The 13,778-nt window shown below is 47.6% G+C and overlaps 1 protein-coding gene across 1 annotated transcript in view; it reads right to left on the reverse strand.

Moving 5' to 3' along the window:
• The window catches only part of palm3 (paralemmin 3), a 65,544-nt gene continuing 51,766 nt past the window's right edge, over window positions 1-13,778 (reverse strand). The window contains exons 5-8 of the mRNA XM_039772552.1: window positions 9,666-9,735; window positions 8,599-8,623; window positions 6,232-6,357; window positions 1-2,209 (exon numbers count right to left, since the gene is read on the reverse strand). Coding sequence (XP_039628486.1) covers window positions 999-2,209; window positions 6,232-6,357; window positions 8,599-8,623; window positions 9,666-9,735 — 1,432 coding nt within the window. The 3' untranslated portion in view covers window positions 1-998. The remainder of the gene's footprint in view (window positions 2,210-6,231; window positions 6,358-8,598; window positions 8,624-9,665; window positions 9,736-13,778) is intronic.

Genomic DNA, 13,778 nt, shown 5'->3' on the forward strand with positions numbered 1-13,778 from the left:
TTTTTAAAAAGATTTCATTATTGGGTCGTTTATTGGAATGCACTGAACATTTGAACATTTTCATTCTGTGTTAATTATGACAACTCAGCTATTCTTCTGAAGTAACAGTCCTGCCCTGGTCCATCTCGGTCATGCCTACTGATCTGCCAGAAGTGACGTTTGCACCCAGGACAACATAAGCACTCCAAGCCCACCCTCGAGGAAAGGCACTATACATAAAATAAAAAACCCACTTGTCCAGTTCAAAACTGAGGCTAGGCACCAGCACTGGATGGGAGGTAGGCCACTGCAGGGCCAATGACACCCACCCGGACTCATTCACACGGGGCCAAGCTTAGTGTCACCCGTTCACCTTTGGGGTCGTAGGAGGACACGTAAAGAGGGGGGTCTACCCTGGGTGCTGTAAAACATTAGGGCTTTAAATTTACCTGCTCAAGCCCACCGCTCCCCAGGACCACCAACCGTGCACCCGGGGGGCAGACGGTGAGTGGCCTACAATGGCGAGGTGAACAACACCGAGGTCATGGGAGGTTCACACTCTCCATCCACAGAGCCAGCCACCAGTTCCAGTCCTTCTCTTCGGACCACCAATAATGAACCCCCATGGCCAGTGCACACAAATTATAAAAGAGGGGGGGTTTAAAAAAACAATAATTTTTCCTGCGGCTCATTTTCAGTCAAAGGTATACAACAATGAAATTATTTACATGTGACCTGTGAATCGCACTCCAGGAAGTGTCCCAAAATATCCTTTATAAATTAACAGTGCAAAAGTCACAAAAAAGCCCCTCGGCCCGCTTCTGTGCCCGAATAGGAAAATAAAGAGCGGCACCGTGACCTTCCCAAAACGCGTGTGGAGGATTAAAACAAAAAATGAAGAAGAAGAAGACTACAAATCATTCAAATCGAGAGGGGCGCTTGAACGCCAAGATCCACAAACTCGACCGCACACAGGTGGGCTTGTCGACGTCGGTCTGCTCTCCACTGCTACCGGGGTCTCACATGACGGAGCAGCACTGACACGTCTTCTGCTTTGGTCTCACCGGGCTGAGGCTCTCCACGTCTCTGGATGAAGCAGGGGGCTCGGAAGCCTTCATGCTTACGGAGGGATGTTCTTCTCCGAAGCTGCTGCAAGGGGGCGATGCCGAGCTCTGCAGGAGAACAGTGGAGGCCTCCTGGTAGGACGGTGTAGATGGAGCCTTCACCGGGACGTGGGGGTCCGATTCGTTCAATAGCAGGGGCCGCAGCTCTGATTTCTCGACTTGTTCCCTCAGTGGTGCCGCCACATCCGCCTCTGTCGTGTCGTTTGCTGGAATGTCCGAATCGTTGGATACTGGCGAGGATGTCGCCGGACTGGGCCAGTCAGGCAGACTGTCCAGAACTACAGCGGATGGATCCGTGCTCTCAGGAATTTCCCCGTAGTGGTCTGGTTGCAGGTCCCCCGACAATTCCTCGGCGCACATCTCTATATTGGAAGCGACTTGCTGCGCACATTCAGCCGTGTGATTGATGGGCTCCAGGATTTCGACGGTAGACCCCAGTGGATGTTCCTCTCCGTCTTCCGTTATGACCACTCGTTCGGCTCTCATCATGGCTCCCACCTGCTCTTCCGATTCCTCCTCTGCACATCCCACAGAACTTAACTCGCCGTTGGTCCCTTCCGACTGATCCTCGGTACAAATCTCTTGCTTTTCCCCTTCAGCTTGGCTCTTCTGCTCGCCAACATCCACCGCTGTGGCAGCAACGTCACCTTCAGGGTCTTCGGCATCACTGGGGGAGCCATTCGCTGCCAGCCTGTGGTCTTCTTCTTCACACTCTTGGGTGGTGTGGACGAGGACGCCTTCAGATATGTGAGCCTCGGGTCCGTTCTGGGAATCCTCTCTCAGCCCATTTTCTGAAACCTGAACCCTCATAGCGAAGACACATTCTTCTACTGGGACTCCATTGCCACTGATGTTCTCCTGAAGCTCGGCCGGCAGGTTTGGGGTTTCATCGCAAGGAATCTCTGACTTGAAATCTTCAGCGTCCACCAACTCACGAGGCAGCGGCTCCACTTTCTCAAGGACGGTCTCGATTGCCGGACCCTCTTGTCCATGGGCGTCATCTGCTTTCCATTCAGCATCGTGGGAAACAAGCGGCAGGGCAGAAATAACGGAGGTGCTGAGAGTTTGGAGGCTCTTCTCAACGGCGCCCTCTGTGGCAACACATTCTGAAATGAGAAGAAACGGAAACCCCGTGAGGGATCTGCAGCATGAAAACTCATCGTGTTATCAAACCCAACAGCAACCCCCCCCAGTGCCCATTCAAGATGGCAAGAATCTAGGGAAACACCTGCAGGAGGGACGATTACAGGGGGAACTTAAGGGAAACAAAGGTAAATACACCGGACCTGGCCACCCGCCTTCACCACTTTGTCAGTACCACTAAGTCGTACCCTCCGGCTTTTTCTTTCCCAATTCCCCAGGGTGTCTCTGTCTCTTCATCTCTCCTGCAGACAACTTTAGACTAGAACTCCTTAAAACTTCTCTTCTAAAGACCCAACTAAGAAAACTGGGATGAACAGGATGACCACCATAATGACAGCAGAGCCACACTTAGACAAATGGAACTCAACATTTTGGAAAATATGGCATGAATGGTCAAGTAACTTGTGACAACCCATACATCTGTCTGGTACGCTTTGTCTGTCTGCTCCCTTTGTGGTCACATTGCAGGATTCTTCAAGGCTAAACTTCTGACCAACCAGGATGGAGCAGAGGAGGGTCTTTCAGGTCAAGACAGGAATTCTTTTGATGTATTTATTTTCACCCCAAGCTGGCAGCAGCAAAACTGGAGTGTCTCCAGAGCCCAAAGGCCACTGTGGGTGCCACTAGGTTTTGAATTTCACTCACTGTGTGCTCTCTGCCATGGTGGTGGCCTTGGCGTCATGGAGGTAAAGTCACTGGACTTTCCAAGTCCTCCACAATCCACTCGATTGGTGTACATCTTTGCTCTTTTCAGTCTTGTGCTCACTGCCACCATAGAAGCTGATGTGCCATCTGACTGGGGTTCACTCGCAATTCGTGCCCAAAGCACCTCAGCTGAATCATCACTTCAGTCATTGGTTGCTTGTCACATCTTGCCAGGCAAATCGAGATTTAAATTCAATTACAAAGATTAATACTCAAGACGTGCTGCAGGCATCCAGTCCATTGGTCACTTTTATATATCTACACTCACCTAAAGGATTATTAGGAGCACCTGTTCAATTTCTCATTAATGCAATTATCTAATCAACCAATCACATGGCAGTTGCTTCAATGCATTTAGGGGTGTGGTCCTGGTCAAGACAATCTCCTGAACTCCAAACTGAATGTCAGAATGGGAAAGAAAGGTGATTTAAGCAATTTGGAGCGTGGCATGGTTGTTGGTGCCAGACGGGCCGCTCTGAGTATTTCACAATCTGCTCAGTTACTGGGATTTTCACACACAACCATTTCTAGGGTTTACAAAGAATGGTGTGAAAAGGGAAAAACATCCAGTATGCGGCAGTCCTGTGGGCGAAAATGCCTTGTTGATGCTAGAGGTCAGAGGAGAATGAATGGGCCGACTGATTTAAGCTGATAGAAGAGCAACTTTGACTGAAATAACCACTCGTTACAACCGAGGTATGCAGCAAAGCATTTGTGAAGCCACAACACGGACAACCTTGAGGCGGATGGGCTACAACAGCAGAAGACCCCACCGGGTACCACTCATCTCCACTACAAATAGGAAAAAGAGGCTACAATTTGCACGAGCTCACCAAAATTGGACAGTTGAAGACTGGAAAAATGTTGCCTGGTCTGATGAGTCTCGATTTCTGTTGAGACATTCAAATGGTAGAGTCAGAATTTGGCGTAAACAGAATGAGAACATGGATCCATCATGCCTTGTTACCACTGTGCAGGCTGGTGGTGGTGGTGTAATGGTGTGGGGGATGTTTTCTTGGCACACTTTAGGCCCCTTAGTGCCAATTGGGCATCGGCTACCTGAGCATTGTTTCTGACCATGTCCATCCCTTCATGACCACCATGTACCCATCCTCTGATGGCTACTTCCAGCAGGATAATGCACCATGTCACAAAGCTCGAATCATTTCAAATTGGTTTCTTGAACATGACAATGAGTTCACTGTACTAAAATGGCCCCCACAGTCACCAGATCTCAACCCAATAGAGCATCTTTGGGATGTGGTGGAACGGGAGCTTCGTGCCCTGGATGTGCATCCCACAAATCTCCATCAACTGCAAGATGCTATCCTATCAATATGGGCCAACATTTCTAAAGAATGCTTTCAGCACCTTGTTGAATCAATGCCACGTAGAATTAAGGCAGTTCTGAAGGCGAAAGGGGGTCAAACACCGTATTAGTATGGTGGTCCTAATAATCCTTTAGGTGAGTATATATAGATATATAGAGATATATATGTGTGTGTGTGTGTAGATAGATAGATAGATAGATAGATAGATAGATAGATAGATAGATAGATAGATAGATAGATGCGGCAGTGTCGCTAACTTTCTCTTCTCTTTCTCTCCTCCCAGCACCAAGAAACTGCCCAGTGAAGCCCCGCCCCTTCCAGTTCACACATCATAAGTGGCTCGGCTGCCCAGAAGGAGCCCTCATTTCCATCCAGAGCGACCAGAGCTATGGAGCTCCGTAATTTTTAGATGGCAGACAAGAAAGCTGCACTAATACCAGAAACATTAGTCTGGTGGCCATGATGCTTTCTTTCCTTTACATCATCAAGCATTGTTTTTGTTTGGACTTGTAATTAAAGTCAGTATAAATCACTATATATATATTTATATGCAGTTAACATACATACAGTATCTATATATATAAATGTCAATGTGTGTGTATGTATGTATGTTCCAGCATCACTTCCAAATGCCTGGAGCGATTTTCATGAAACTTGGTACACATGTTTCTCATTGGTCGACTAAAAATACCATAGAGTGAAATCAACCGTAATCCACCCACTTCTGGGTAGGGTGGGGGTGATCTTATGGTCTTGCATGCATGTTATCATCCAGTTGACCACCAGAGGGCGGACTGGAGGAGACTGCCAGCATTCTTTATGTCTGAAATCGAGTTGGCCAGTTCCAAGCATCAACTGGATGATAATATACATACAAAACAAGCACATCAGTGAATCTTCTTTGTTTGTTAATTTATCTTTATTTTTAAAGTTGTGGTTTTTTTTAATTATATTTTTCTGAAACAATTAAAAAAAAAAAACACTTTATTTTTTTCCCGGGCAACGCTGGGTATTTCAGCTAGTATACATATATATATATATACACACACTGTCACTATAGTCACTACATATACTATATATATATACATACTCTATACAGTATACGTCAGTCACAGTACATATATACATACAGTATACACATACATATATACACATATGTACATATACCTGTATACACACACACACACACACACACAAACATAGTATACATATACCTGGCAATGCTTGTGGTTGTTTGGCCAGTCGACAAACATCTGCCACGCCCTCTCACCCACCCACCGTGGCACAACATGAGGCTTCACCTGATGTGTACACCTGACGAGCCCCAATTAGGGTGAAACACGTGTTGCACACCCTTTGTCTTATTTGGCAGATGCTGTATCATGTACATATATATATATATATATATTTATATACTGTATATCAGCCACACATGCACATGAGAGAGTCGCCTTCTGGGCTCATCACAGGTAAGCCCCATCACTCTGGGACATCGGAGGGCTCAGTCAATAACAGGATTGTCTTTTTTTCCACTCCTCTCCTTCCAGTCCAGTGATTTTAAAGCCATGGATGCTCCTGGAAAGCATTGTCTCCTTTTGGAGCTCAGCCTGACCACCTGACTGCTCTCCAGAGCCGATTAGCTGACGCAGCCTCCTTTTCTTTTGGGTCTTATCGTGTGCCCATTTATTTTGGTGGACTGTTGAGTTGTTAAAAGTGCCAACTTGGCTGGCACCTCAGCATTTCTGCTGGTGGACGTGTCTGTTCCCTCGGTCGATGGCCGTGTTCTCCCCTTGCCCTCCTTGCTGGGCTCTGCCCCTGCCCTGAGCTGCCCACCCCTGCCTGCCTGCAATAATTGTAATGTTTTAAGCCTGTGTGGCTCTACTCACAGTAAAGACAGAGATTTTTGAATCCAAAAGCCCAACGACACGACAGATGCTTGTTTTCCCTACCTGGACTGTCGACCGTCTGTCCGTTTTGCAAAGCTTCTGGAACCATCTGTACAGCACTCTGTGAACTGGTGGCAGCAGTCAGATCTTCAGTCACAGAGGACGTGTTTGTTTGCAGCAGCACAATTTCTGAAAGGCAAGTAGAAGACACGCGACATGACATTCAGAACCCGGTTTAATGTAGAGTAGAGGGCAGCATCGGGCACAAGGCCCAGACCCAGAGCTAGACCGTCCATCGCAAGGCACACAGTGCCAACTAATGTAACCTGCACACCCACAATGCATTTCTCACTTACTGTAACTTACGTGTGTATGAAGCGAATGGCTGTTGAGTGTTGAGAGAGACGGCCGGGACACCCTGAGGATAGAAGGATGGGGACACTTTTGGACACTGCCTCCCCCAAAACACTAGATGGCAGCTCCCTTTGGAGGGTAGCGGTGCCCCAGATTACTGCATGGCATCCTGGGACTTGGAGTTTGGTTTATCGGCCCTGTTGGGTGCCATGGGTGGCACCAGGGGGGGCTGTCAAAGGACCTGAGGACTCATCCTTTCCCTACAGCCCAGAAGTACGAGGAAGTCACGAGGACAGAAGAGAAAGCCAGTGCTCCATCCATCTGACCCGGAAGTGCTAGCAAGTCACGTGGTCGGAAGGACAGAAGCACTTCCGGGTCAAGGACTATTTACAGGACTGCTGGATAACCCAGCAGGTGAGCCGGAGTTGGGTGGAGGTGTGTGACAGAGCTTACTGGGAGGTGAGGAGGAGAGCAGATTTGTGTATATCTGAGGATTTACCTGTGTATGATTATTGTGGCTGTGCCGATTAATGTACTGTCGCTAAGAAGAAAAAGCATTAAGGTACTTCTTGGGACTTTTACTTGGTGTCCAGAGCATCTGCCTGTTGGGGTTAACGTCGTTAACAGGGTCCAAAGACGAGCGTGAGCCTGAGAACTGAACTTGATGGTCCGTGTCCAGCCTTGTGAGTGGTCAATCCTATGGCACGTTGTGTTAAAGGTCATGAATTGGGATGGAGACGTCAACCGTGGGCATCTCTGTATGTAAGGATGGTGAAGCCCGAGTGCCACTCTGGTGTCGCTCACATGTGCAGAGTTAAACTCAAACAGCACTGCTGCCCTCTAGTGGGCAAAATAACATCATAATCATTTCTAAGCGCTTGGCCACTCACTCTGCGCTAACTCATCAATATTCAAGAGTGGCGTGTGTGTTGACAAAAAGAAAAAGAAAATGTAAAGGCGTTATTTAGGACAAACAGAAACGGACCCCCTAATTGAATCAAGAGACCGTGATGACAATGTGAACTGGCCCATCAAACGCTGACACAGACGCTTGTCGTGATCCTCAGGAGCTCCACATTTCCAAAAGGTCCGCGTGAAAAATGCACAGAAAGGGACCCTGAAGACCCTTTGTGAAATTAAAAAGCAGATTGTGACATAACGCTGCTCTTCAATGCAATGGAGCCCACGAAGCAAAGGGAACGACCCGAAAACACAAGGCGCAGAGCTCAGCCCTCACAATGGAGCTGTGGGAGACCCTCTGGAATTATGGGGCGGAGGAGGGCGGTCCCTGGCGGTGACTGGCAGGTGGCCCTGTTCCTTGGAGGGGGGGACCACCCACAAACCACATGGAACATCGCCGAGGCGTTGAAGCACAGAAAGTGGCAAACGAGCACAAATAGCATTAAGACATAAATCAGGAATTTGAAGCCTGGCGGAGCGGTGACGGCAGTGACACTGAGCCGCCGTGACCAGCCTGCTGCATTCTGCCGCATGAAGCTTCACATGACAAACAGAAACATGAGTGTGGATGGACGAGAAAGATGGGAGCCCCCTTAAGCTCAGTCCTGTCAGTGCTGATGAGGACGTCACCCACAGGTGGCACAATGGCTGGTGTCTCCCTTCTCTGGCACAAGGAACAGAAGAAATAAAACAAGCAAAGCGCGACAAGAAACACGCGCCCACCGTGTGACATCGGGCTGTGTGCATTGGTGACAACTTCAAAACATGTCACACCTTTCTTACTCTCTTGTTTCTGTTGCATGTAATTACGTTGTCATCAAAAAAAAAAAATGCAACATTGTTGGCTCGTTTTTCTGGGGGTAAACATAACGGCGAGCTGGTTAGCGGAAACCCCTCAAGGAAAAGCCCCTGGGGATTAGTCGTCACACACATACAGAGACATACAAAGTCAGCTGGCACGGCCACTCTGAGACCACCCTTTGCCACCCCCTCGCGTTTCACCCCACCACCACAGTAGGGTATCCAGACTGGCATCCCAGCCCTTTCTCCATACATAATGATAAAAAAAACGGTGCCAATGGAAAGCTATGGCTACGGCTAGCGAGTCTTTCTTACCTTCGTTCACTGTTGGGATGAAACTCTGAAAAGAAGAAAAAAACGCAACATTAGTGAAGAACTGAAGAGAACACAAACACCTACCTGGTTCTGCAAAACAACCCAAAAAAAATAATAAAATTAAAATAACAAACGCCCGGGCAGCAAAAACACACAGAAACTGTTTTAAAGAAAAATGTTCTGAAGACGAAGCTTGACTTTGTGCTCTCGCCCACCTCAGATGTATCACTTGATCCTGATGTGCTTCTGCTTATTTCCTTTCTTAGTGCTGGTTTTCAACTTTGTGCCCACTGCCACCACTAGAAGGTGATGTGCCAGCTGACGAAGGTGGAGATTAAAGTCATAATAAAGCCCCCGTCCTGGAGACCTCAGCCAACTGGCCGCCTTCCCGCTCCTTGGTTTTCTACAGTGGAGTCTATGCTGGCCGTCCAATCACATGAGAGAATGTTTACCCCCACCTACCCAAAAGATGAGCTCAACACTCCTTCATCCAAGATGACTTCTCCATAGGCAGGAGAGCAGCTGGCAGCTGGCACAAGTGCCACATCCAAATCTATCTAATGCTGACTGTGCGCTGCTCAAAGGCGCAATTCTACTTCTTTCCTCTGAACACTAGAGGTCACTGCTGCGCTGTTATGGCTGGGCTTTAGCGGTAAGACTTGCCACTCCCAGACCAGCCTGGTACAATTCACAGTCATGGGGCACTGGAGCCTACCCTGGTAGCTCTGGCCGCAAGATGGGCAACAGCTCTGCACAGGGTGCCAGTGCTGACACAGAAACACTGGGACAATTTAGAATGGGATGTGGGAGGAAAACTCAAGGTCAGGAAGAAAAAAACCTGCAGGAAGAGTATGAAGACTCCACATGGGCAATGACTTGGAACCATAAGGAATTAGTGCTGAGCACCATGCCACTGTGCCACCCTTAATGAATAGAATGTGCTGTAATAAAAGAGTTTTGCCATATCTCTGAATGATGAAAGACTGGCCATCATCTAATGAAATTATGAAAATGTGCTTCATTAGCAGCACTAAGTGAGCCCCCAAAGTCATCAAGGTTGAACTTACATTTCCCACCGCATCCTGCTTCAGATGATGGACCTTCTGCTCTGCCGCAGCATCTGCATCTGTCTGGAGCCTGCGATGTAACAGAAGGCAAGATTTAATAAAAGGCAGTCAGCACAGAATGGCAGGGAAACAAAGAAACTGCCCAAATCCAGGTGTGCCAAGCTTAGAGAGATGTAACCAGGAGGTGTGAAGTTAGAACTGCTGCCAGAGGGGCTTCTATAAGGTACTGAATGAAGGGTCTGAATACGTCAAGGAGTGACAAGTTTTTGATTTTTGAAAAGCTTTCTTGGAGTGGAGAGTGATTGTAAAAATGGGGAAATTATTTAAAATTAAATCTACAAGACAATAAAGCATGCAGAAGGTGATGGGGTCTAAATTCAGGTTTGAATCCACTGCACAGGTTATCATTTTGAAAGTCCCATCACCCTGACTGTCGCAAAGATGATGTCAAATATGGTGGCATTCGTGCCCACATTATACCAAGCAAAATGGCAAAGGCATCCATTTTAAACTAAATAAAGAAGTGAAGGGGTCTGAACACGATTTGAGTTCACTGCACACAAGATCCCATGATGCTGAATGTCACAAAGACTGATGTGACACAAGTAAACCAAATATGGTGGCAAAAGTGTCAAATATGCAGAAAAGAGCAAATGTGAGGGGGTCCAAAGGCTTTCTGAATCCACTTTAAGTAAAGAAAATTAAATATTTAATCAACCTTTAAATTACCAGACCGTAACCCCAGGAATGGAATGGATGCCCCTAATAAGCTGAAAAACAACCACAAAGTACCCCAGCTGAGAGGCTGCCAGGGGATCCCAACCCCACCCTGAGCTGGCAGGGCTGTTAAACGCCAATCCAAGAGTCACCCCCACGGAAATGAGGGCAACTAGATTTAGGAGGTCTGGTAGTCCTGATGCCCACCTCTGAGCCTCATCTCCTTTTCTGAGTATGGGGGTCAGTTATCCTTGGCTGGGGGTCACATTTAATGTTGCCTATGCACAGCCACTGGAGGGCACCCTGTGTCGTTCCTGCCAGTTTGAGTTCCCCTCGCTGTCCCCTCATTTGCATACCCTATACCACCCACCCATCCAGGAGTGCAGAATCACTCCGGGCATATAAAACGGAGGAACCGAAAATCCCGTCTGAAGGTGTACACCGCAGTGCTTATGCCACGCAGGTCCCGGGGGGCGGCAGTTTCTGTGCAGCTTTCCATTCCTCCCACACTCTTACCAAGAGGCTCTTTTGATGGCTTTCACTGCACGCCTTCTTTAATTACTGTAAGCTTTTATTCTTTCTCTTTTTTTTGCCCGTAGGTGGATGCAGCAACACTTCATCACTTTTGGTTTTCTACTTAGTTCGGCCAAAGCAAGCCCAACTATCAAGGAGAATTCACACTTAGGGTGCCATTCGCCTTCTTGGCCTAATTCGCTCTGGAGTGGCAGCCACACATGACGGGCGGGACGGTCTTGGAGTGAAAACGGGCAGCACTGAAGTGCCAAAATACAAGTGTAGTAAATGTCACATCTGTAAGATGAAGGCCAAAATCAGACAGTTGGCCGTCAAAAAGATGGGCTCGTGAAATAAGAAGTCTGATGAAGCAGCAAACGTCCTCCAGAAAGAGCCAAAGCTCAAGTGAATGGAAAAACGGAGCAGCCGCTGCAACTGTCTGCCGCTTACGATTGCGCCACTTTGGATCACAGTATACATTTTTCCGTGTGATCTTACGGACTGCTGTATACGTTTTCTGTCACGATGCCATCTTGTGGCATCCTTGTAGCGGGTGCCACGTGTACTGTATTCGTGTCCTTTTGTTGCTTTGTGTCTCCTTAAGGTGTGTACCTCAGGAAATGGGGTGCTGAGGGTTCGCCCGAAAATGGAGGACTGCGCCTTTAAGGAGAAGAAGACACAGTGCGGACAGGACGGTTCGGTTGAAGACGATTTAACCCGGAAAGGAAGAGGAAGAATGGAGTGGGCACCGAGCGGTGAAGCGGGGAGCAACCGCGTGTTAGCGCCGAGAATCCACCTGCGAGCCACCGGCACTTCACCCTGGGTTACGAGTGACACGCGTCTCTGAAGACGACTTTGCTCTGGAGCGATCAGCCTCTGGGCCGGTGGGTCAGAACGTTTATGCTATTGGCATCCGCCACCTGCGCATTCCGTTGCGCTTCCAGCATTTCACCGTCCTCTTGAACTTTCAGAATAGTAAATTCAAACTGTTGGACGGGTGACCCCGGGGACCACTAGAGTCCAACAAAGGAGATGGCCCTTCCGTCAGCCACTGATATCGCAGAGACTTCTGCTAAAACGAGAAGCCAGTGAGCACATTTACAAGCAGGAAAAAGTGACAAGCGAAGTCATTTTACGGAGAAATTAGTGGTCCTTATGGCCACGTGTCCAGTGAAGTCCCGGATGTGCTTCATCAACACGCGACACACCGCCACTCTCTGTCACCGTCATGAGTAAGCGGAACAAACATGACGCTGAAACCTCTGTCTTGCTTACCTGACAGATCTCGGCGCACATTTGTCATTTGTCACATTTGGCAAGTTAACCCAAACTTAAAGGTGTAAATAGCTGGGTGGGGCAGGCACTGTATAATAAAGGGGAGGCGGATATGAAAGGCATTATATTGTAATAATTATAATAATAACAGACCTTTGGTGGTCAGGCCGCCTGCGTACCCCGTTGCGCTTCCAGCATTTCACCGTCTTGAACTTTAACGACAAAAACGAAGAAAATGTGCGGGGAGACGGGTTCTCTCTAGCGGTGGCATTTCGCACCCTAATTTGTGATTTTTTTTATCTTTGTCCTTGTTATGAACACTCGTTGTTTGGGGGATTCTATATAAACTGCCTTGCCTGTTAATATGTAAAGATACTTTTTTCTTTTCTTTTCTTTAATGCCGTTCATCTCATGCTGATCTGGAACGTGTGGTGAGAGGATCAAACAGGACGAGTGCTGGCCACGTAACCCCGAAGGATTCCTATAAAGCGCTCCAACAGCGGTGCTCTGATCGTGCTGCTCTCCCGGGGTTGCGGTTCATTCCTAACGATGTCCTCTCAAAGGAGATCAGAAGATTCAGTCCAGCTGTCTGTACCGGACCCTTGGAAAGCACCGATGGAAGCCGTTTGGCGCGATTCTTGACGTTATTATTATAATGTTTGGGACAAAGACACAATTGTTTTTGATTTACCCCTCCGCTTTGCAGTTTCGAAACCGTTGTGACGTCGTGACTAAAGTGCACATCGCAGACTTTCATTTCAGGCGAACTGCAGACACTTCAGTCACAGAAATGAAATCGCTTTTTATCCAGAGACCTGGGTGGTTTACAGCAAAGTGCCTACATTTCCCAGCAGCCTCAGTAGTGCCACACCACTGGGAAGATTCAGAGGGCGCAGGGGCTGCTGGGAAGCAGGGTAAGAAAGCGGCCTTTTTAAAAGGAGCCAAAAGAAACTCAGATGGGGTCCCGATCATTGGTGTATATTTGTTTCTGTTCATCACACACACACACTATGGGATTACAGTTTCTATCTGGGACCGTCCTGTGCTCGCTTGTCCCTGAGATTTCATCTTTGTCTGGCGAGCGCTCCTAATAACACCACAATTGGAACCTGGTAGGACAAAACTTTATGTTTCATTCGGGGGGCTGTTTAGTTATTTTAACACTGAATTCCTGTCATTTTTAATTTTTTTTATATCTGCTTTCAAAACGTTGGTATCGTAAGTTTTAAATTGGATATCAGCACTTTGAAATTTGATATCGGGCTTATAAAATCTGATTTCTAAACTACCCTTGGACTCCCTCCTGTGATGCTAATAAATGAATATACAGAAAAAGATGCAGTGAAGCAAACAAAGCAGAGAACAAAATACAATAAAAGATTTTCAAGCCCCCGATTAAAGAAATGACAACAGCAAGCATACCACCCAACACATAAACCGTACAAGTAATATACAAGAAAAATGTTAAGGTCGTGGACCGCACACGATGTCACTTCGTAAGTGAACTTCCAGCCCTTTTTCCAGTTTCTGGACAGGTTATCCCAATATAAAGAGTTGCTACACCTCACCAGGTTAGGATTAGGGTTAGGGGGCTCACTCCTGGAACTT

Source organism: Polypterus senegalus, chromosome 12, assembly GCF_016835505.1.
Source record: "Polypterus senegalus isolate Bchr_013 chromosome 12, ASM1683550v1, whole genome shotgun sequence".
Lineage (NCBI taxonomy): Eukaryota > Metazoa > Chordata > Cladistia > Polypteriformes > Polypteridae > Polypterus > Polypterus senegalus.